This window comes from Salmo trutta, unplaced genomic scaffold (assembly GCF_901001165.1).
Source record: "Salmo trutta unplaced genomic scaffold, fSalTru1.1, whole genome shotgun sequence".
Lineage (NCBI taxonomy): Eukaryota > Metazoa > Chordata > Actinopteri > Salmoniformes > Salmonidae > Salmo > Salmo trutta.
Genome location: NW_021822911.1, coordinates 10208161 through 10234038, shown reverse-complemented (window position 1 = coordinate 10234038; position 25878 = coordinate 10208161). Strand labels below are relative to the sequence as shown.

General features: G+C 41.0%; 1 protein-coding gene and 1 long non-coding RNA gene across 2 annotated transcripts; one reads left to right on the top strand and one right to left on the bottom strand.

Moving 5' to 3' along the window:
* Positions 1-3311: 3311 nt before the first annotated feature.
* On the bottom strand, positions 3312-13103 carry LOC115186665 (tripartite motif-containing protein 16-like). The gene is made up of 6 exons (XM_029746216.1): positions 12394-13103; positions 11866-11961; positions 5588-5821; positions 4363-4522; positions 4178-4237; positions 3312-3948 (listed from the first exon to the last, which is right to left on the bottom strand). Exons 1-6 carry the CDS (start codon positions 12988-12990, stop codon positions 3425-3427), a joined length of 1671 nt encoding a protein of 556 aa, XP_029602076.1. The 5' UTR covers positions 12991-13103; the 3' UTR covers positions 3312-3424.
* A 9860-nt stretch (positions 13104-22963) lies between these two features.
* LOC115186669 (uncharacterized) lies at positions 22964-24069 on the top strand. Its single transcript, XR_003875833.1, has 2 exons — positions 22964-23524; positions 23842-24069. It is a non-coding gene; the product is annotated as an uncharacterized LOC115186669 (long non-coding RNA).
* The last annotated feature ends 1809 nt before the right edge of the window (positions 24070-25878 follow it).

The following is a 25878-nucleotide window of genomic DNA, read 5'->3' as shown; positions in this document are numbered from 1 at the left end:
AACCAGGTTAATGACAGATGGTGTGTATTAGACTCTGAAACCAGGTTAATGACAGATGGTGTGTATTAGACGCTGAAACCAGGTTAATGACAGATGGTGTGTATTAGACTCTGAAACCAGGTTTATGGTGTGTATTAGACTCTGAAACCAGGTTAATGGTGTGTATTAGACTCTGAAACCAGGTTATTGACAGATGGTGTGTATTAGACTCTGAAACCAGGTTAATGACAGATGGTGTGTATTCGACGCTGAGACCAGGTTAATGACAGATGGTGTGTATTAGACTCTGAAACCAGGTTTATGGTGTGTATTAGACTCTGAAACCACGTTAATGGTGTGTATTAGACTCTGTAACCAGGTTAATGACAGGTGGTGTGTATTAGACTCTGAAACCAGGTTTATGGTGTGTATTAGACTCTGAAACCAGGTTAATGGTGTGTATTAGACTCTGAAACCAGGTTAATAACAGATGGTGTGTATTAGACTCTGAAACCAGGTTAATGGTGTGTATTAGACTCTGAAACCAGGTTAATGACAGATGGTGTGTATTAGACTCTGAAACCAGGTTAATGGTGTGTATTAGACTCTGAAACCAGGTTAATGGCAGATGTTTTGTGCCAAACACTAAAGCATGATATTCTAATAAATCTACCCCCTATTCCCTACGTAGAACACTACTTTAGACCTGGTCAGAAGCACCGTAGTGCACTACTTAGGGAATAGGGAACCATTTGGAACAGAGACCAGTAATTCCCCTGAACATCTTTCTCTTCCTCATCTGGTTTCTTGAACAGCCCTTCACTCCTCCCCTCTTCCTCTTCCTCCCTTTTCATTCTGTTCTATCAGCCCCATCACTAGCTCCCCTCCACACAATCCATTTACAAGTTAAAGACACACCTCGGAATAAATAACAAAGGAAAACTATTACTAGATGAAGTTTAGTGTTGTATTTTTTTATTTCCCATCACCATAAATCATATTTAATCACTGAACAGTAGCAGACCTAACTTCATCTGTTCCTGACTCTGGATAGTGGATTAAAAAGACCATCAATCTCCAATGATATTAAAGTACTATTCTGAACATTACTGATATACTGAGTGGCAAGTCCAGATATCTGCTGGTTTTATTGTTTGGTCAATAGCACCTCCTGCTGGACAGGTTTAATGTTGCTGGACTGAGCAGTATGGGAGGATGAAAGATGACACATTTAGGGACGGTTTCCTGGACATCTACATTGAACACGATTTTTAGTCCAGGACTAGGATTAATCTGTGTCTGGGAAACCAGTTCATATAGTTTAGTAGAAAGTAAGGGATACCAGCTTGTAGTGGGCTGACTAGTCCTGAATTGTCCTTTTGTTCCTGGACCATTTTCCATGCAGCTCCAGGTGACAGAGAACACATCAATTAGGGCCGAGCTGATCAATGATACTGAGGAGAATTACATAGAGACAGAGAACCAACTGAGAAAACATATCAATGGTTCTGAATGACAACCAATATACATCAACGCCAGACATCATGATTCATGGAAATGGACATTGTATTTTATCAAACATGAAAACCTTAAATCTCTTCAAATTCAAATCAGTCAGAAAATAAGGATTGTACATAAAACAGAGCAGAATAAATCATCACATCTGGGGACCATCACCACCAGCATGACTAGTATCTATGTGGACCCTACTACAGTTTAACCAGCTCAGCTATAGACTACACCAGCATGACTAGTATCTATGTGGACCCTACTACAGTTTAACCAGCTCAGCTATAGACTACACCAGCATGACTAGTATCTATGTGGACCCTACTACAGTTTAACCAGCTCAGCTATAGACTACACCAGCATGACTAGTATCTATGTGGACCCTACTACAGTTTAACCAGCTCAGCTATAGACTACACCAGCATGACTAGTATCTATGTGGACCCTACTACAGTTTAACCAGCTCAGCTATAGACTACACCAGCATGACTAGTATCTATGTGGACCCTACTACAGTTTAACCAGCTCAGCTATAGACTACACCAGCATGACTAGTATCTATGTGGACCCTACTACAGTTTAACCAGCTCAGCTATAGACTACACCAGCGTGACTAGTATCTATGTGGACCCTACTACAGTTTAACCAGCTCAGCTATAGACTACACCAGCATGACTAGTATCTATGTGGAACCTACTACAGTTTAACCAGCTCAGCTATAAACTACACCAGCGTGACTAGTATCTATGTGGACCCTACTACAGTTTAACCAGCTCAGCTATAGACTACACCAGCGTGACTAGTATCTATGTGGACCCTACTACAGTTTAACCAGCTCAGCTATAGGCTACACCAGCATGACTAGTATCTATGTGGACCCTACTACAGTTTAACCAGCTCAGCTATAGACTACACCAGCATGACTAGTATCTATGTGGACCCTACTACAGTTTAACCAGCTCAGCTATAGACTACACCAGCGTGACTAGTATCTATGTGGACCCTACTACAGTTTAACCAGCTCAGCTATAGACTACACCAGCATGACTAGTATCTATGTGGACCCTACTACAGTTTAACCAGCTCAGCTATAGACTACACCAGCATGACTAGTATCTATGTGGACCCTACTACAGTTTAACCAGCTCAGCTATAGACTACACCAGCGTGACTAGTATCTATGTGGACCCTACTACAGTTTAACCAGCTCAGCTATAGACTACACCAGCGTGACTAGTATCTATGTGGACCCTACTACAGTTTAACCAGCTCAGCTATAGACTACACCAGCATGACTAGTATCTATGTGGACCCTACTACAGTTTAACCAGCTCAGCTATAGACTACCCCAGCATGACTAGTATCTATGTGGACCCTACTACAGTTTAACCAGCTCAGCTATAGACTACACCAGCATGACTAGTATCTATGTGGACCCTACTACAGTTTAACCAGCTCAGCTATAGACTACACCAGCATGACTAGTATCTATGTGGACCCTACTACAGTTTAACCAGCTCAGCTATAGACTACACCAGCATGACTAGTATCTATGTGGACCCTACTACAGTTTAACCAGCTCAGCTATAGACTACACCAGCATGACTAGTATCTATGTGGACCCTACTACAGTTTAACCAGCTCAGCTATAGACTACACCAGCATGACTAGTATCTATGTAGACCCTACTACAGTTTAACCAGCTCAGCTATAGACTACACCAGCATGACTAGTATCTATGTGGACCCTACTACAGTTTAACCAGCTCAGCTATAGACTACACCTGCATGACTAGTATCTATGTGGACCCTACTACAGTTTAACCAGCTCAGCTATAGACTACACCAGCATGACTAGTATCTATGTGGACCCTACTACAGTTTAACCAGCTCAGCTATAGACTACACCAGCCTGACTAGTATCTATGTGGACCCTACTACAGTTCAACCAGCTCAGCAGTACCATAGAGACTAAAGTAAGTAAAACTAAACCCAGGATAGAGGGGCTGAGTGAAGGTGGTCTGGACTCTGTGGAAGAGGGTCATTGTGTCAGAGACCCTGTAGAAGGACAGAGTACCTGCCTTGTGATCCAGGTACACTCCTACTCTGGAGGACTGAGGGCCTGATACTTTAGTCTTAACATTATTGTGTATGAAATAATAACCACCTCTAGAGCACAATAAACTCAAGGACTTGTTATTGTATCCAAATATATTACCTGTCTCTGTTCTGCTGATGTCTTTATATGAGACTGCTGTATCAACATAACCAGTCCACTCCACCTCCCAGTAACAGCGTCCAGACAGACCCTCTCTACACAGAACCTGGACTATGTTGGTGAATCTGTCTGGATGACCAGGATATGGTTGAACTTGGCGTGTACAGGTCACCTTTCTGTTCCCTTCAGACAGAGAGAGGAGTGTGTGTGCTGTGTTTGGGTCCAGTGTGAGCTGACAGGAATCTGGGAGAAGAGCAGAGACCAATGAGGGGAGTCAGAACAATAAGTTAAGTCAGATACTGTATCTACCCTGTCTTTGATTAGAGCACAGCAGAGATCAAATCAGAGAAATATGAGGAGTCAGATAGATACAGTCTTTGATTAGATCTACTATTGCTATATATTTCTAGAGGGATTGTTAGGAGTGTCAGTAAAAAGAGACTGTTAGTTACTTCACAATAAAGAGACTCACATTGTAACAACTGTTCTCTGGTCTTGGGCTCTGGAGGCAGAACAACATCCACTATATTCACTACAGACACACAAACACATTGACAGAGAGAGGGAATGTTATCATCATACCATATTCCACATGTATATGACTAGTAGGGAACTTTCAATGGTCTAAAGTTGATGTTCTGATTGTTTTCAACACACCTGTAGTGGAGATCTTGGTCCATTCTCTTTTAAGGAAGTCTTCTAGTTTCTCTCTCAGTTCAGACACAGTCTTACTCACATCTCCAAAGTACTGAAGAGGACGGACAACGATGCTGGGTAAGTCTGAAGATACACTGATACTGGAGAGAGACTGATAACTCTGGAGAGAGAGAGAGACAGAGAGGGAGAGGGAGAGAGGGACAGAGAGAGAGACAGAGAGAGAGACAAAGAGAGAGGGAGAGAGACAGAGAGAGAGAGAGGGAGAGAGAGAGAGGGACAGAGGGACACAGAGAGAGGGACACCGAGACCCAGAGAGAGGGGGACACGCACAGAGGGACACAGAGAGAGAGAGACACAGAGAGAGAGAGACAGAGAGAGAGAGAGACAGAGAGAGAGAGGGACAGAGAGAGAGACAGAGGAACAGACAGAGGGACAGAGAGAGAGACACCGAGAGAGGGGGACACAGAGACCCAGAGAGAGGGACACCGAGAGAGACAGAGAGAGGGACAAAGGGACACAGAAAGAGGGACACAGAGAGACCCAGAGAGAGGGACACAGAGAGAGGGGGGGACACAGACAGAGGGACAGGGGGACACAGACAGAGGGACAGAGGGACACAGAGAGAAGGGACACAGAGAGAGAGGGACACAGAGAGACAGAGGGACACAGAGAGACAGAGGGACAGAGAGGGACAGAGAGAGAGAGGGGGACAGAGAGGGACAGAGAGAGAGAGGGGGACAGAGAGAGAGAGGGGGACACAGAGAGAGAGGGGGACACAGAGAGAGGGACAGAGGGACAGAGAGAGAGAGAGGAGGGACAGAGAGAGAGAGGAGGGACAGAGAGAGAGAGAGGAGGGACAGAGAGAGAGAGAGGAGGGACAGAGAGAGAGAGAGAGAGGAGGGACAGAGAGAGAGAGAGGGGGACAGAGAGAGAGAGAGCAGGGACGGAGAGAGAGAGAGAGAGAGAGAGGAGGGACAGAGAGAGAGGGGGACAGAGAGAGAGAGGAGGGACAGAGAGAGAGAGAGAGGAGGGACAGAGAGAGAGAGAGAGGAGGGACAGAGAGAGGGAGGGAGAAAGGGACAGAGAGAGAGAGGGAGAGAGGGACAGAGAGAGAGAGAGAGGGACAGAGAGAGAGAGAGGGACAGACAGGACAACATAATGATTGAGATGAATAGTTTCACATGAAGTTAATTTCATATCACATGTAACAAGACGGTTTAGTTACCTGGAGGAAATGGATGTGATCCTCTGTGTGTGAGAGCTGCTCCAGCTCAGTGCTTCTCTTCCTCAGCTCAGCTATCTCCTGCTTCAGTTGCTCCAGGACTCCTTCAGCTTCACTCACTTGAGCCTTCTCTTGGGCTCTGATCAGCTCCTTCACCTCAGAGCTCCTTCTCTCAATGGAGCGGATCAGCTCAGTAAAGATCTGATCACTGTCCTTCACTGCTGCCTGTGCAGAGCGCTGTTGAGAGAGAGAGAGACAGAGACAGAGAGAGAGAGAGAGAGAGAGAGAGCGAGAGCAAGAGCGAGAGCGAGAGAGAGCGAGAGAGAGAGCGAGAGAGAGGGACAGAGAGAGAGGGACAGAGAGAGAGAGAGAGAGAGAGAGAGAGAGAGAGAGAGAGAGAGAGAGAGAGAGAGAGAGGGACAGAGAGAGAGGGACAGAGAGAGAGAGAGAGAGAGAGAGAAAGAGAGAGAGAGAGAGAGAGAGAGAGAGAGAGAGAGAGAGAGAGACTTGTCATCCTCATTACACTAACATTGTAAAGTAAAAACACATTGCGTGTAAAATTGTAACATCCTGTAGCACAAACTCCAAAAAGTTCTGGGACATTGTAAAGTCCATGGAGAATAAGAGCATCTTCTCCCAGCTGCCCACTGCACTGAGGATAGGAAACAGTGTTACCACTGATAAATCCACGATAATGGAGAATTACAATAAGCATTTCTCTACGGCTGGCCATGCTTTCCTCCTGGCTACCCCAACCCCGGCCAACAGCTCTGCACCCCCCACATCAACTCACCCAAACCTCCCCAGCTTCTCCTTCACCCAAATCCAGATAGCTGATGTTCTGAAAGAGCAAAACCTGGACCCCTACAAATCAGCTGGGCTAGACAACCTGGACCCCTACTAATCAGCTGGACTAGACAACCTGGACCCCTACAAATCAGCTGGGCTAGACAACCTGGACCCCTACAAATCAGCTGGACTAGACAACCTGGACCCCTACAAATCAGCTGGACTAGACAACCTGGACCCCTACAAATCAGCTGGACTATACAACCTGGACCCCTACAAATCACCTGGGCTAGACAACCTGGACCCCTACAAATCACCTGGACTAGACAACCTGGACCCCTACAAATCAGCTGGACTAGACAACCTGGACCCCTACAAATCACCTGGACTAGACAACCTGGACCCCTACAAATCAGCTGGACTAGACAACCTGGACCCCTACAAATCAGCTGGACTAGACAACCTGGACCCCTACAAATCAGCTGGACTAGACAACCTGGACCCCTACAAATCAGCTGGGCTAGACAACCTGGACCCCTACAAATCAGCTGGGCTAGACAACCTGGACCCCTACAAATCAGCTGGACTAGACAACCTGGACCCCTACAAATCAGCTGGACTAGACAACCTGGACCCCTACAAATCAGCTGGACTAGACAATCTGGACCCCTACAAATCAGCTGGACTAGACAACCTGGACCCCTACAAATCAGCTGGACTAGACAACCTGGACCCCTACAAATCAGCTGGACTATACAACCTGGACCCCTACAAATCACCTGGACTAGACAACCTGGACCCCTACAAATCAGCTGGACTAGACAACCTGGACCCCTACAAATCACCTGGACTAGACAACCTGGACCCCTACAAATCAGCTGGACTAGACAACCTGGACCCCTACAAATCAGCTGGACTAGACAACCTGGACCCCTACAAATCAGCTGGACTAGACAACCTGGACCCCTACAAATCAGCTGGGCTAGACAACCTGGACCCCTACAAATCAGCTGGGCTAGACAACCTGGACCCCTACAAATCAGCTGGACTAGACAACCTGGACCCCTACAAATCAGCTGGACTAGACAACCTGGACCCCTACAAATCAGCTGGACTAGACAACCTGGACCCCTACAAATCAGCTGGACTAGACAACCTGGACCCCTACAAATCAGCTGGACTAGACAACCTGGACCCCTACAAATCAGCTGGACTAGACAACCTGGACCCCTACAAATCAGCTGGGCTAGACAACCTGGACCCCTACAAATCAGCTGGGCTAGACAACCTGGACCCCTACAAATCAGCTGGGCTTGACAACCTGGACCCCTACAAATCAGCTGGACTAGAAAATCTGGACCCCTACAAATCAGCTGGACTAGAAAATCTGGACCCTCTCTTTCTAAACATATCCCCACCACTGTTCAACCTCTCTTTCGCATCGTCTGAGATCTCCAAACATTGGAAAGCTGCCGCGGTCATCCCCCTCTTCAAAGGGGGAGACACTCTAGACCCAAACTGCTACAGACCTATATCCATCCTGCCCTGCCTTTCTTAGGTCTTCAAAAGCAAAGTTAAGAAACAGATTACCGACCATTTCCAATCCCACCGTACCTTCTCCGCTATGCAATCTAGTTTCAGAGCTGGTCACGCAGTGTTGTATGGCATTGGAAATGGTTGATAATCTGTTTGTGTGTTCTAGGCTACCCTACCCTAGAATTAGGGTTCAGGATAAAATAGGTTATACGTAGGGTTAGAGTTTCTGTACAGCACTTTGTGACATCTGCTGATGTAAAAAGGACTTTATAAATACATTTGATTGATTGTTAGGTTTCAGGGTATTTAAAGAGATAAACTGTATGGCTTTATATCTCTCTTGCTCCTCCCTGTGGTCTTCTGTGGGAACTACATACCTCATTCACCACACTTGATAGGCTCATAATCTGAGGTAGCAACTGAGTCAGAGCTACAAATCAATGATCTCCACCTATCCATTAGGTTTACAACTCAGTGAACCTGCGCAGCATTCTCTCTATTTGATGTCTACGAACCAACAGATTACAACGATTATCATATTACCCAGCAGCCATTTAGAAACAAATAAAAAAAGGTTATTTCTTTTTTTTCTTCTTCTGACTGTTTAAATCGGCCACATCTTGAAAAAGAGAACAGGGACATGCGATTTGTTGAGAATTTACACCTTTTTATATATAAAAAAATATATATACAGTTAACCATGACCAGAACATGTTTAACGTTTGAAGGCTTTGCGCCAACCATCCCTGTAAGCCACTACAATATATAACCAGGTGAACAGTGAGCTTCCTCACCAAGTAGCTGTAACCTAGTTAATAATAAGTTACCTGAGGTAAACCTACAAGGATAGTTAATAATAAGTTACCTGAGGTAAACCTACAAGGATAGTTAATAATAAGTTACCTGAGGTAAACCTACAAGGTTAGTTAATAATAAGTTTACCTGAGGTAAACCTACAAGGTTAGTTAATAATAAGTTACCTGAGGTAAACCTACAAGGATAGTTAATAATAAGTTACCTGAGGTAACCTACAAGGATAGTTTAATAATAAGTTACCTGAGGTAAACCTACAAGGATAGTTAATAATAAGTTACCTGAGGTAACCTACAAGGATAGTTTAATAATAAGTTACCTGAGTAAACCTACAAGGTTAGTTATAATAAGTTACCTGAGGTAAACCTACAAGGATAGTTAATAATAAGTTACCTGAGGTAAACCTACAGGTTAGTTAAATAAGGTCCTGAGGTAAACCTACAAGGATAGTTAATAATAAGTTACCTGAGGTAAACCTACAAGGATAGTTTAATAATAAGTTACTGAGGTAAACCTACAAGGATAGTTAATAATAGTTACCTGAGGTAACCTACAAGTGATATTAATAATAAGTTACCTGAGGTAAACCTACAAGGATAGTTAATAATAAGTTACCTGAGGGTAAACCTACAAGGGATAGTTAATAAGTTACCTGAGGTAAACCTACAAGGATAGTTAATAATAAGTTACCTGAGGTAAACCTACAAGGTTATAGTTAATAATAAGTTACCTGAGGTAAACCTACAAGGTTAGTTAATAATAAGTTACCTGAGGTAAACCTACAAGGTTAGTTAATAATAAGTTACCTGAGGTAAACCTACAAGGATAGTTAATAATAAGTTACCTGAGGTAAACCTACAAGGATAGTTAATAATAAGTTACCTGAGGTAAACCTACAAGGATAGTTAATAATAAGTTACCTGAGGTAAACCTACAAGGATAGTTAATAATAAGTTACCTGAGGTAAACCTACAAGGATTAGTTAATAATAAGTTACCTGAGGTAAACCTACAAGGATTAGTTAATAATAAGTTACCTGAGGTAAACCTACAAGGATAGTTAATAATAAGTTACCTGAGGTAAACCTACAAGGATAGTTAATAATAAGTTACCTGAGGTAAACCTACAAGGATAGTTAATAATAAGTTACCTGAGGTAAACCTACAAGGATAGTTAATAATCAGTTACCTGAGGTAAACCTACAAGGATAGTTAATAATAAGTTACCTGAGGTAAAACCTACAAGGTTAGTTAATAATAAGTTACCTGAGGTAAACCTACAAGGATAGTTAATAATAAGTTACCTGAGGTAAACTACAAGGATAGTTAATAATAAGTTACCTGAGGTAACCTACAAGGATAGTTAATAATAAGTACCTGAGGTAAACCTACAAGGTTAGTAATAATAAGTACTACCAGGATAGTTAATAATAAGTTACCTGAGGTAAACCTACAAGGTTAGTTAATAATAAGTTACCTGAGGTAAACCTACAAGGATAGTTAATAATAAGTTACCTGAGGTAACCTACAAGGTTAGTTAATAATAAGTTACTGAGGTAAACCTACAAGGATAGTTAATAATAAGTTACTGAGGTAAACTACAAGGATAGTTAATAATAAGTACCTGAGGTAAACCTACAGGTTAGTTAATAATAAGTTACCTGAGGTAAACCTACAAGGATAGTTAATAATAAGTTACCTGGTAAACCTACAAGAATAGTTAATAATAAGTTACTGAGGTAAACCTACAGGTTAGTTAATAATAAGTTACCTGAGGTAAACCTACAAGGATAGTTAATAATAAGTTACCTGAGGTAAACCTACAAGGATAGTTAATAATAAGTTACCTGTGGTAAACCTACAAGAATAGTTAATAATAAGTTACCTGAGGTAAACCTACCAGGTTAGTTAATAATAAGTTACCTGAGGTAAACCTACAAGGATAGTTAATAATAAGTTACCTGAGGTAAACCTACAAGGATAGTTAATAATAAGTTACCTGTGGTAAACCTACAAGAATAGTTAATAATAATACTGAGGTAAACCTACAAGGATAGTTAATAATAAGTTACTGAGGTAAACCTACAAGGTTAGTTAATAATAAGTTACTGAGGTAAACCTACAAGGTTAGTTATAATAAGTTACCTGAGGTAAACCTACAAGGTTAGTTAATAATAAGTTACCTGAGGTAAACCTACAAGGTTAGTTAATAATAAGTTACCTGAGGTAAACCTACAAGTATAGTTAATAATAAGTTTACCTGAGGTAAACCTACCAGGATAGTTAATAATAAGTTACCTGAGGTAAACCTACAAGGTTAGTACTAATAAGTTACCTGAGGTAACCCTACAAGGATAGTTAATAATAAGTTACCTGAGGTAAACCTACAAGGATAGTTAATAATAAGTTACATGAGGTAAACCTACAAGGTTAGTTAATAATAAGTTACCTGAGTAACCTACAAGGATAGTTAATAATAAGTTACCTGAGGTAAACCTACAAGGATAGTTAATAATAAGTTACCTGAGGTAAACCTACAAGGATAGTTAATAATAAGTTACCTGAGGTAACCTACAAGGTTAGTTAATAATAAGTTTACCTGAGGTAAACCTACAAGGATAGTTACTAATAAGTTACCTGAGGTAAACCTACAAGGATAGTTAATAATAAGTTACCTGAGGTAAACCTACAATGTTAACGCGGGCTGGAAGAGAATTACTTCAAACCACAGCAAACAGCTGGGACATATAGTAATATTATATATATAATATTATATCACTGGGCTCATCTGTGCTAACAAACCTAGACATATAGTAATATTATATTAGGATCCCTCAGCCTTGACCCAAGCATATATCACTGGTTGGTATGAACACTAAGAAGCCAACCTTACTGAAGCATATATCACTGGTTGGCCCGTCCCTCTGTGCTGTCACAGATCTACTACTCACAGGGATCCTCTCAGGATCCCTCAGCCTTGACCCATCCTCCTCTACTTTCTTCACTGCCTCAGCAGTGACAACCTGTTCCCAACAGTGGGGTCAGTGGGATTGGATAGGGGCCCCTCTACCTCTCTCTCTCTCTCTCTCTCTGACTGGAGGAGACAGGTGAAATGGTGTGTCTCCTCTGGTCAACAATACTCACCTTGAAAGACTCCACAGCCTGTTGGAGCTCCTTCAGCTCCTTCTCTCTCTCCTGGGATCTCTGCTGGACCTTCTGCTGACTCATCCCCAGCTGCCTCTGTGGAGAATCACACTTCAATGAGCTATCAAGCTTTATTAGTCCAGTAGATCAATAGTATAGTAATGTGACATAGGGCCCATAGAGAGGAAGGTCTAAAAAATGGATGGTCCATTTACTAAATGATATTTATTTGTTGCTATGTGAATGATTATAGTTTTTATGGTAGGACTACATGAATCAACAGGTTGAGACTGAACTTTGGACTCATAAAAGGCCATTCAGAATGATAATAGTCTTTGACATTATAAAATGGTGATACATCTGGAGAATCTGGGTTGACATATCAATATACTTAAGGTTTGTGTTCATATTTGTTCTGCTGAGGATTCATTTCATTTGAATGATCTCATATTCAAACAGCCTTAGTTCCTACTGTATCTTTAATTCTTTGTTTATCAGATAGTCACAAACAAGTTGTTCTGGTTTTACCTGTTTCTCAGTCCTCTCTGCTGCAGCTGACACTGTATCATGGCCTTTATGTTCATCCATTGTACACAGATAACAGATACACTGCTGATCGGTACGACAGTAAACCTCCAGCAGTTTGTCATGATGAGAGCAGATCTTCTCCTGTAGTTGTGCGGTGGCTTTGACCAGCTTGTGCCTCTTCAAAGCAGGAAATTCGTAGTGAGATTGGAGGTGAGTCTCACAGTAAGAGGCCAGACACACCAGACAGGACATAAGGGCTTTCTGCTTTCTGATCCCAGTGCAGAAATCACACGCCACATCTCTAGGTCCAGCATAGCACAGAGCAGGAGGGGGAGCAGCCTGGACTCCTGTCTTCTTCAGTTTCTCCACCAGCTCAGCCAACATGTTATTTTTACTCAGATTAGGCCTCGGACTGAAGGTCTCTCTGCACTGAGGACAGCTATAGACCCCTTTCAGAACATCCTGATCCCAGCAGCCCTCAATACAGCTCCTACAGTAACTGTGTCCACAGGGGATGGTGACTGGTTCCTTCAGTAGATCCAGACAGACAGAACAACAGAACTGGTCCTGGTCCAGCAGAACTCCCTGTTGAGCCATTTGGACGGTTGTTCACTCTCACACAGACAGACGACACAGAGACTCAGATCAGTTTCGTTTCCTCAGAAGAGAGTTTGTGAAGGGGGAGGGATTTCCTGGTTCTGCCAGAGGGGTGGGGTTAGAGGGAGGGAGGAAGGGGTTAGAGGAATGCAGGAAGAGAGAGAGGAACTGCAAGCAACAGCAAGAGTGAGACAAATAGTCTTGTTCCTTGGTTAGAGCCCATAACATGGAATAAATGAAATAATGAATCTTAAAATGTGAGTTATTAGAATATAAATGGTAACAGTTTCTATGAAGTACATATTATAATTATTTTAATGACCTTTATAATGCCTTATAATACACTTATGTGTTCTAATAAGCAATAAGGCCTGAGGAGGTGTAGTATATGTAAGGATTGCGGACCTGGTGGCAGTGAAGTCAGACGCAGGAGAGCAGAGATAGGTAATAGCCGGAGCAGTTTAATACAAAACGAACCTACATGGGTACAAAACCCGATGCGCACCAGTAACAGAGTACAAGCACTTACAAACAAACAATTCCACACAAGGACATGGGGGGAACAGAGGGTTAAATACACAACAATTCATGATGGAAATGGAAACCAGATGTGTAAGAAAACAAGACAAAACAAATGGAAAATGAAAAAGTGGATTGACAATGACTAGAAGACCGGTGACGCCGACCGCCGAACGAGGAGAGGAAACGACTTCGGTGGAAGTGGTGACAGTATATGGCTAATATACAGCACCACGGCTAAGTGCTGTTTTTAGGCACGACGCAAAGCGGGTTGAGAATTATGTAACACTTTCAAAAATACAATCAAATAAAAATGTTATTGGTCACATACACATATTTAGTAGATGTTATTGTGGGTGTAGTGAAATGCTTGTGTTCCTGGTTCCAACAGTGCAGTAGTATCTAACAATACACCCTAATGTAAATGTCACAGGTGTCATAGGGTTTAGACCAAGACGCAGTGGGAAAACGTACACTCATCTTCTTTTATTAAAGGACAAAGAAGGAAAACCAAAACGACAAGGAACAGGCCGGTAAGGTACAAAGCTATACATAGCAACAATCTGCCACAAAACCCCCATGACAAAACAAACTCCTAATTATAGGACCTTCAATCAGAGGCAACGATAACCAGCTGCCTCCAATTGAAGGTCCAACCCCAATTAACTAAACATAGAACTACAATAGACAAGACAGAACATAGAAATACACTAACATAGAACATAGACTAACAAACCCCGGACCACATAAACCAAACACCCCTCTACCTAAATACATAGTTGAAAGGCTAAGTGATTCTCCTCCTGAGAAGAAGTTGACAGCCTTCAAACATAGAATATTTTTGGGTAAAAAAAAAGAATATACAGCTGTCTTTAATAAGATCAAACTGAACTAACTGCTGTCTTGAAATGTTGAAAAAGTGTTTTTAAATAGCTCAGTCTTATCACTCAATATGAGTCAAAATCTGTCACTTCCAAGAGTACTCATTTTGTCAAAAATGAAAAAATGAAAAAATGAACAACTCACAGCTGTGTTAATAGACCCAACTCAAATATCTGCTATCTTGAAATGTCCAAAAAAGGTATTTAAATGGGCCTACCAGACGTCTTCTTGAGAGAAGATAAGGTCAGGGACTCCTGACTGACTTTACTCTCCGTCATGTTGAAATAGGTTCTCCTGTCTTACTTTCTGTCATGTTGAGATTGGTTTCCCTGTCTTACTTTCTGTCATGTTGAGATGGGTAAGTTCTTCTTGAGAGAACTAACCCAAAATTAGTCCAACTAACCCAAAATTAGTCGAAAGGCTAAGGGATTCTCTTCCTGAGAAGAAGCTGACAGCCTTCAAACAGAGCAAAAAAAGTGGTCCCAAACAATATGTCAAAATGAATAAAAAAATGATACAGCTGTCTTTAATAAGATCAAACTGAACTAACTGCTATCTTGAAATGTTGAAAAAGTGTTTTTAAATAGGCATCCTATCATTTGAAAATTAGTTGAAAGGCTAAGTGATTCTCCTCCTGACAAGAAGTTGACAGCCTTCAAACATAGTGCAAAAAAAGTGGGCGTGAACATAGAATATTCTTGGGTAAAAAAAAAGAATATACAGCTGTCTTTAATAAGATCAAACTGAACTAACTGCTATCTTGAAATGTTGAAAAAGTGTTTTTAAATAGCTCAGTCTTATCACTCAATATGAGTCAAAATCTGTCACTTCCAGGAGTGCTCATTTTGTCAAAAATTAAAAAATTAAAAAATGAACAACTCACAGCTGTGTTAATAGACCCAACTCAAATATCTGCTATCTTGAAATGTCCAAAAAATGTATTTAAATGGGCCTACCAGACATCTTCTTGAGAGAAGATAAGGTCAGGGATCTCTCTGGTCACCCACAAAGCCATTTCCTCCTTTGGCCGTCTCTCCTTCCAGTTCTATGCTGCCAATGACTGGAACGAACTACAAAAATCTCTGAAGCTGGAGACTCATATCTCCCTCACTAGCTTTAAGCACCAGCTGTCAGAGCAGCTCACAGATCACTGCACCTGTACGTAGCTCATCTATAATTTAGCCCAACTACCTCTTCCCCTACTGTATTTATTTATTTATTAATTTATTTAGCTCCTTTGCACCCCATTATTTCTATGTCTACTTTGCACTTTCTTCTACTACAAATCTACCATTCCAGTGTTTTATTATATATTATATATTATATATAGACTTTTTTTTCTACTGTATAATTGATTGTATGTTTGTTTACTCCATGTGTAACTCTGTGTTGTTGTATGTTGTCGAACTGCTTTGCTTTATCTTGGCCAGGTCGCAATTGTAAATGAGAACTTGTTCTCAACTGGCCTACCTGGTTAAATAAAGGTGAAATAAATAAAAATGTATATACTGTATTCCAGTCATGGTTCATCCTATATAATACTGCTGTTCCACTCATATGTATACTGTATTCTCCAGTCCTGGTTCATCCTATATCACTACTGCTGTCTACTTCATATGTCTATACTGTATTCTAGTCCTGGTTCATCCTATATAACTACTGCTGTCCACTTCATATGTATATACTGTATTCTAGTCCTGGGTTCATCCATATGTAACTTACTTTGTCCAACTTCATATGTATATACTGTATTCTAGTTTCCTGGTTCATCCTATATAACTACTACTGTCCACTTCTATATGTATATACTGTTATTCTGTCCTGGTTCATCCTATATACCTACTGCTGTCCACTTCGTTAGTATATACTGTATTCCCAGTTACTTGTTCATCCTATATAAATACTTGCCTGTCCACTTTCATATGTATATTGACTGTATTCTAGTCCTGGTTCATTCCTATATAACTACTACTGTCTACTTCATATGTATATACTGTTATTTCTATATAACTACTGCTGTCTACTTCATATGTATATACTGTATTCTAGTCCTGGTTCATTCTATATAACTACTGCTGTCTACTTCATATGTATACTGTATTCTATATAACTACTGCTGTCCACTTCATATGTATATACTGTATTCTGTATAACTACTGCTGTCCACTTCTATATGTATATACTGTATTCTAGTCCTGGTTCATCCTATATAACTACTGCTGTCCACTTCATATGTATATACTGTATTCTAGTCCTGGTTCATCCTATATAACTACTGCTGTCTACTTCATATGTATTCTGTTATTCTATATAACTACTGCTGTCCACTTCATATGTATATACTGTATTCTAGTCTCATGGTTCATCCTATATAACTACTGCTGTCCACTTCATATGTATATACTGTATTCTATTAACTACTGCTGTCTAACTTCATATGTATATACTGTATTCTAGTCCTGGTTCATCCTATATAACTACTGCTGTCCACTTTCATATGTATATACTGTATTCTAGTCATGGTTCATCCTATATAACTACTGCTGTCCACTTCATATGTATATACTGTATTCTAGTACTGGTTCATCCTATATAACTAATGCTGTCACTTCCTATGTATTACTGTATTCTATTAACTACTACTGTTATTCATATGTAATACTGTATTATGTCTAGTCCTGTCTCATCCTATAACTACTGCTGTCCACTTCATATGTATATACTGTATTCTATATAAACTACTGCTGTCCACTTCATATGTATATACTGTATTCTATATAACTACTGCTGTCCACTTCATATGTATATACTGTATTCTAGTCCTGGTTCATCCTATATAACTACTGCTGTCTACTTCATATGTATATACTGTATTTATATAACTACTGCTGTCCCTTCATATGTATATACTGTATTACTATTAACTACTGCTGTCCACCTCATAGTATATACTGATTCTATATAACTACTGCTGTCTACTTCATATGTATATACTGTATTCTATATAACTACTGCTGTCCACTTCAATGTATTATACTGTATTCTAGTCATGGTTCATCCTATATAACTATTGCTGTCACTCATATGTATATACTGTATCTATATAAACTACTGCTGTCCACTTCATATGTATATACTGTATTCTATAACTACTGCTGTCCTCACTTCATATGTATATACTGTATCTAGTCCTGGTTCATCCTATATAACTACTGCTGTCCAGTCATATGTATATACTGTATTCTATATAACTACTGCTGTCTACTTCATATGTATATACTGTATTCTATATAACTACTGCTGTCCACTTCATATGTATATATGTATTCTAGTCCTGGTTCATCCTATATAAACTACTGCTGTCCCTTCATATGATATACTGTATTCTATATAACTACTGCTGTCCACTTCATATGTATATACTGTATTCTATATATAACTACTGCTGTCCACTTCATATGTATATACTGTATTTATATAACTACTGCTGTCTACTTCATATGTATACTTATTCTATATAACTACTGCTGTCCACTTCATATGTATATACTGTATTCTATATAACTACTGCTGTCTACTCATATGTATATACTGTATTCTATATAACTACTGCTGTCCACTTCATATGTATATACTGTATTCTATATAACTACGCTTGTCCACTCATATGTATATACTGTATCTATATAACTACTGCTGTCTACTTCTATGTATATACTGTATTCTATATAAACTACTGCTGTCTACTTCATAGTAATACTGTATTCTAGTCCTGGTTCATCCTAATAACTACTGCTGTCCACTTCATATGTATTACTGTATTCTAGTCCTGGTTCATCCTATATAACTACTGCTGTCCACTTCATATGTATATACTGTATTCTAGTCCTGGTTCATCCTATATAACTACTGCTGTCCACTTCATATGTATATACTGTATTCTATATAACTACTGCTGTCCAACTTCATATGTATACTGTCTAGTATGGTTCATCCTATATAACTACTGCTGTCCACTTCATATGTATATACTGTATTCTAGTATGGTTCATCCTATATAACTACTGCTGTCCACTTCATATGTATATACTGTATTCTAGTCCTGGTTCTCCTATATAAACTACTGCTGTCCATATGTTATACTGTATTCTAGTATGGTTCATCCTATATAACTACTGCTGCCATTCATATGTATATACTGTATTCTATATAACTACTGGTCCACTTCATATGTATATACTGTATTCTGTATAACTACTGCTGCCACTTCATATGTATATACTGTATTTAGTCATGGTTCATCCTATATAACTACTGCTGTCCACTTCATATGTATACTGTATTCTATATAACTACTGCTGTCCACTTCATATGTATATACTGTATTCTAGTCTGGTTCATCCTATATAAACTACTGCTGGCCATTCATATGTATATACTGTATTCTATATAACTATGCTGTCCACTTCATATGTATATACTGTATTCTAGTCTGGTTCATCCTATATAACTACTGCTGTCCACTTCATATATATACTGTATTCTATAACTACTGCTGTCCATTCATATAATACTGTATTCTATATAACTACTACTGTCCACTTCTAGATACTGTATTCAGTCCTGGTTCATCCTATATAACTACTGCTGTCCACTTCATATGTATATACTGTATTCTAGTCCTGGTTCATCCTATATAACTACTGCTGTCCACTTCATATGTATATACTGTATTCTAGTACTGGTTCATCCTATATAACTACTACTGTACATATGCAATTCTTCAGATATACTACAGATGTACTCCAAATTGTCTATGCATCACATCACAGTACACAGTGCATATATATATATATATACATTGCTTGTCCTAATATTTTCATTGACTTTTTAGATTTGCCCTCTGTGAGCTGGGAACACAAGCATTGTTAGATATTACTGCACTGTTGGAGCCAGGAACACAAGCATTGTTAGATATTACTGCACTGTTGGAGCTGGGAACACAAGCATTGTTAGATATTACTGCACTGTTGGAGCCAGGAACACAAGCATTGTTAGATATTACTGCACTGTTGGAGCTGGGAACACAAGCATTGTTAGATATTACTGCACTGTTGGAGCCAGGAACACAAGCATTGTTAGATATTACTGCACTGTTGGAGCCAGGAACACAAGCATTGTTAGATATTACTGCACTGTTGGAGCTGGGAACACAAGCATTTCACTTCACCCACAATAACATCTGATAAATATGTGTATGAAACCAATAAAATAAAATGTGATTGTATTGTTGAAAGTGTTAGATAATTCTCAATCCGTGTTGTGTCTTGTCTAAGAACAGCCCTTAGCCGTGGTACTGTATAATAGCCATATATCACACCTCCTCAGGACTTGATTATAAAGGCATTATAAAGGTGATTAAAATAATGATACATACGTACTTCATAGAAACTGTTAACCTTCATATATTCTAACAACTCACATTTTAAGATTCATTATGTCATTTGTTCCATGTTAAGGGCTCTAACATTGGAACAAAACTATTTGTCTCCCTCTTGATGTTGCATGCAGTTCCTCTCTCTCTTCCTGCATTCCTCTAACCCCTCCCTCCCTCCCTCTAACCCCACCCCTCTGGCAGAACCAGGAAATCCCTCCCCCTCCCACAAACTCTCTTCTGAGGAAACGAAACTGATCTGAGTCTCTGTCTCGTCTGTCTGTGTGAGAGTGAACAACCGTCCCAATGGCTCAACAGGGAGTTCTGCTGGACCAGGACCAGTTCTGTTGTTCTGTCTGTCTGGATCTACTGAAGGAACCAGTCGCCATCCCCTGTGGACACAGTTACTGTAGGAGCTGTATTGAGGGCTGCTGGGATCAGGATGTTCTGAAAGGGGTCTATAGCTGTCCTCAGTGCAGACAGACCTTCAGTCCGAGGCCAACGCTGAGTAAAAATAACATGTTGGCTGAGCTGGTGGAGAAACTGAGGAAGACAGGACTCCAGGCTGCTCCCCCTCCTGCTCTGTGCTATGCTGGACCTAGAGATGTGGCGTGTGATTTCTGCACTGGGACCAGAAAGCAGAAAGCCCTCATGTCCTGTCTGGCATGTCTGGCCTCTTACTGTGAGACTCACCTCAAATCTCACTACGAATTTCCTGCTTTGAAGAAGCACAAGCTGGTCAAAGCCACCGCACAACTACAGGAGAAGATCTGCTCTCATCATGACAAACTGCTGGAGGTTTACTGTCGTACGATCAGCAGTGTATCTGTCTGATTGTACAATGGAAACATAAAGGCCATGATACAGTGTCAGCTGCAGCAGAGAGGACTGAGAAACAGGTAAGACCAGAACAACTTGTTGGTGACTGTCTGATAAACAAAGAATTAAAGATACAGTAGGAACTAAGGCTGTTTGAATATGAGATCATTGAAATGAAATGGATCCTCAGCAGAACAAATATGAACACAAACCTTGAGTATATTGATATGTCAACCCAGATTCTCCAGATGTATCACCATTTTATAATGTCAAACACTATTATCATTCTGAATGGCCTTTTATGAGTCCAAAGTTCAGTCTCAACCTGTTGATACATGTAGTCCTACCATAAAAACTATAATCATTCACATAGCAACAAATAAATATCATTTAGTAAATGGACCATCCATTTTTAGACCTTCCTCTATGGGCCCTATGTCACATTACTATACTATTGATCTACTGGACTAATAAAGCTTGATAGCTCATTGAAGTGTGATTCTCCACAGAGGCAGCTGGGGATGAGTCAGCAGAAGGTCCAGCAGAGATCCCAGGAGAGAGAGAAGGAGCTGAAGGAGCTCCAACAGGCTGTGAAGTCTCTCAAGGTGAGTATTGTTGACCAGAGGAGACACACCATTTCACCTGTCTCCTCCAGTCAGAGAGAGAGAGAGAGAGAGGTAGAGGGGCCCCTATCCAATCCCACTGACCCCACTGTTGGGAACAGGTTGTCAATGCTGAGGCAGTGAAGAAAGTAGAGGAGGATGGGTCAAGGCTGAGAGGATCCCTGTGAGTAGTAGATCTGTGACAGCACAGAGGGATGGGCCAACCAGTGATATGCTTCAGTAAGGTTGGCTTCTTAGTGTTCATAGCAAATGGTTATCAACTGTACCGCAGAAATGGAATGTAAATCACAGAAAAAAAATGTTTGGTGGCAGCTGCAGAGAAGTATTTGGTCATACTAGATTTGACTTCAGAAGAGTTCCAGGGTGTGTTGAGTGGTGGTGTCCCGTCCTCCCAGGCCGTTGGCCTGGTGCAGGAGCAGATAGGGTCAAAGTAGTGGAATGGGGTAGTGGTTTTAATGAGTGTAGGGTTAGTTGGCCTGGTGCAGGAGCAGATAGGGTCAAAGTAGTGGAATGGGGTAGTGGGTTTTAATGAGTGTAGGGTTAGTTGGCCTGGTGCAGGAGCAGATAGGGTCAAAGTAGTGGAATGGGGTAGTGGGTTTTAATGAGTGTAGGGTTAGTTGGCCTGGTGCAGGAGCAGATAGGGTCAAAGTAGTGGAAGGGGTAGTGGGTTTTAATGAGTGTAGGGTTAGTTGGCCTGGTGCAGGAGCAGATAGGGTCAAAGTAGTGGAATGGGGTAGTGGGTTTTAATGAGTGTAGGGTTAGTTGGCCTGGTGCAGGAGCAGATAGGGTCAAAGTAGTGGAATGGGGTAGTGGGTTTAATGAGTGTAGGGTTAGTTGGCCTGGTGCAGGAGCAGATAGGGTCAAAGTAGTGGAATGGGGTAGTGGGTTTTAATGAGTGTAGGGTTAGTTGGCCTGGTGCAGGAGCAGATAGGGTCAAAGTAGTGGAATGGGGTAGTGGGTTTTAATGAGTGTAGGGTTAGTTGGCCTGGTGCAGGAGCAGATAGGGTCAAAGTAGTGGAATGGGGGTAGTGGGTTTTAATGAGTGTAGGGTTAGTTGGCTGGTGCAGGAGCAGATAGGGTCAAAGTAGTGGAATGGGGTAGTGGGTTTTAATGAGTGTAGGGTTAGTTGGCCTGGTGCAGGAGCAGATAGGGTCAAAGTAGTGGAATGGGGTAGTGGGTTTTAATGAGTGTAGGGTTAGTTGGCCTGGTGCAGGAGCAGATAGGGTCAAAGTAGTGGAATGGGGTAGTGGGTTTTAATGAGTGTAGGGTTAGTTGGCCTGGTGCAGGAGCAGATAGGGTCAAAGTAGTGGAATGGGGTAGTGGGTTTTAATGAGTGTAGGGTTAGTTGGCCTGGTGCAGGAGCAGATAGGGTCAAAGTAGTGGAATGGGGTAGTGGGTTTTAATGAGTGTAGGGTTAGTTGGCCTGGTGCAGGAGCAGATAGGGTCAAAGTAGTGGAATGGGGTAGTGGGTTTTAATGAGTGTAGGGTTAGTTGGCCTGGTGCAGGAGCAGATAGGGTCAAAGTAGTGGAATGGGGTAGTGGGTTTTAATGAGTGTAGGGTTAGTTGGCCTGGTGCAGGAGCAGATAGGGTCAAAGTAGTGGAATGGGGTAGTGGGTTTTAATGAGTGTAGGGTTAGTTGGCCTGGTGCAGGAGCAGATAGGGTCAAAGTAGTGGAATTAGTATTATCATAATTTCCCCTTTTCCCATTTTGTATCCCATAATATCATGGATTTATATTATAGTCCAGTTGAGGCAGGTGAGATGCCTTTGGATATACGACGTAATAAATTGTCATTATCTTATTGGGTTGAAAGGCTGTGAGGTTGAGCATCCCACTGCTACTGTTCTAGATGACTGTTGGGAATATACTAGTAGACAAGGCAGTGGTTTTGGTTGGACAGTTGGAAAGCTTGCTGATGAGAGTGGTTTCAGGGAGTTGGAGGTTGGCCCTTTCTGTGGTGATAGGGGATGTTCCTCCATGGTTACTCCCAGATCCTGTTGTTGATCTAACCTTGGTAGACAAAAGGAAAAGATTGGGTCAGAAGTCAGTGATGAAGGGAAACTGGTTGACAATTACATTGGTAGAAGTTGTTATGCTTTTTTACCTCTTTTCACAGATGGATCCAAGGGCCCAGATAGTGGGCACACAGGAGCAGGTGTTTACCTTCCTGAATGTGATGTGCAGATATGTAGAAGACTAACAGATGAACTGTCAGTATACTCAGTTGAACTGCTGGTGATAATAGTTGTCCTCCAGTGGGTGGAGGACGTACAACCTGTTGGAATTATAGTATCCTCAGATTCTCTGTCTGTATTGAATAGTTTATCATCTGGTAAATCTATTAGGAGTGACCTACTATTGGAGGTATTAATGTTATTATGGAGAATTGAGAGAATGAATCTAGTAGTGAGATTCTGCTGGGTCCCAGCACATTCAGGTGTGGAATGGAATGAAATTGTAGACTAGTTAGTAAAAAACTTTAAAACAAGATATAATATAATTAATGTTCCACTGGGTAGAGGTGAGGACAAATGTGAGATCAGAGCATTTTGATAGATGTGTGGCAGAAGAGATGGGACTCTGAGCACAAGGGACGGCATTTATATGCCCTCCAAAGAAAGGTCGGTGGACCAAGGTTCAAAGGTCAGATTAGGAAGGAAGAGGTGGTGTTTCCTCGATTGTGTTTAGGACATTGTACATTGAACTGGTCCTTCCATCTGGTTGGCAGCATGTGAATGGTTTGTGTCTGGAGGGTATTGTCAATGAAACGGTGGAGCATGTGTGTTGTTATATTGTTGTAGGATGTTGAAGAGAGGGAAAGATTGAAGTGTAGGGTCATTGAGGTTGGATGGGGGTTGGATGGGGGTTTGGAAGGGATTTGGGGGATGGGGGAGGGTCTATTAGAAGTTACTAGGGATTTTTTATTTTCTCAGAAGTACTGAGTTAGGTAGGAGGATTTAGAAATGGTGTAAACCGTGATTGAACACACTCCAGCACAGTAGGGCGCCATGCTCCTTTAACGTTGGTTTGAGGACCTCCATTATACCATAGAAGAAGAAGAAGTTGGTAACGTGAGGTTTTGTGGTCGTGAAGAGCAGCTATTCTTTTGCCTATTTTCCAAATGTATTTTCTCATGGTGGGAGGGTTTGTTTATGGTTTCCGCTGTTTATCGGTTAGAGTTGGAGGGAGTAGGGTAGTTTGATGTCCTCAACCGAGTGGAGAAGAAACGCTGTCTCTTCAGGTGCGTTGTGGAGAATGGTGTGGAGGAATTATTGATCCTGGTCGGTGAACAGGTGGGAACATATACACTCTGTATCCAGAATGGTGTGGAGGAATTATTGATCCTGGTCGGTGAACAGGTGGGAACATATACACTCTGTATCCAGAATGGTGTGGGAATTATTGATCCTGGTCGGTGAACAGGTGGGAGAGGAACATATACACTCTGTATCCAGAATGGTGTGGAGGAATTATTGATCCTGTCGGTGAACAGGTGGGAGAGGAACATACACTCATATCCAGAATGAACAAGGCGGTGGTTGTGGTAATGTAAACGGTGAGTCTTGTTACCGGCTAGTTACAGTATGATTTATGTGAGGGGTGGGTTGGTGCTGATTTCGCAAGAGTAGTGGTGTCTAATCTGCTACGTGTTTTACCACCGAACAGATCCGTAAAGAGTGGTTCGTTTTGCTAAATGTGGAAGGTTTTTCTGAACGAAATTCAAGGTTAAACAGGGGAGGGGTGGTACACAGGGTTTGTTAGCACAGAGGAGCCCAGTGATATAATATTATAATATATATATTAATATATGTCCCAGCTGTTGCTGTGGTTTTGAAGTAATTCTCTTCCAGCCCGCGTTAACCTTGTAGGTTTACCTCAGGTAATTATTATAACTCTTGTAGGTTACCTCAGGTACTTATTATAACTATCCTTGTAGGTTTACTCAGGTAACTTATTATTAACTATCCTTGTAGGTTTACCTCAGGTAACTTATATTAACTACTGTAGGTTTACCCAGGTAACTTTATAAATCCTTGTAGGTTTACCTCAGGTAACTATTATTAACTACCTTGTAGTTTACCTCAGGTAACATTTAAATAACCTTGTAGGTTACCTCAGGTAACTTATTATAACTACCTTGTAGGTTTACCTCAGGTAACTTATTATTAACTATCCTTGTAGGTTTACTCAGGTAACTATTATTAACTAACCTTGTAGGTTTACCTCAGGTAACTTATTATTAACTAACCTTGTAGGTTTACCTCAGGAAACTTATATTAAACTAACCTTGTAGGTTTACCTCAGGGAACTATTATTAACTATACCTTGTAGGTTACCTCAGGTAACTTATTATTAACTACCTTGTAGGTTTACCTCAGGTAACTTATTATTATAACCTTGTAGGTTTACCTCAGGTAACTTATTATTAACTATCCTGTAGGTTTACCTCAGGTAACTTATTATAACTACCTTGTGGTTTACCTCAGGACTTATTATTAACTATCCTGTAGGTTACCTCAGGTAACTTATTATTAACTATCCTTGTAGGTTTACCTCAGGTAACTTATTATTAACTACTTGAGGTTTACCTCAGGTAACTTATTATTAA

Coding starts and splice junctions, on each gene's coding strand:
- LOC115186665 (XM_029746216.1), bottom strand. CDS start 12,990: ATGGCTCAACAGGGAGTTCTGCTGGACCAGGACCAGTTCTGTTGTTCT. Junction 5,822..11,865: donor AGGCTGTGGAGTCTTTCAAG/GTGAGTATTGTT, acceptor CTCTCTCAACAG/CGCTCTGCACAGGCAGCAGT. Junction 4,238..4,362: donor GACCAAGATCTCCACTACAG/GTGTGTTGAAAA, acceptor GTGTGTCTGTAG/TGAATATAGTGGATGTTGTT.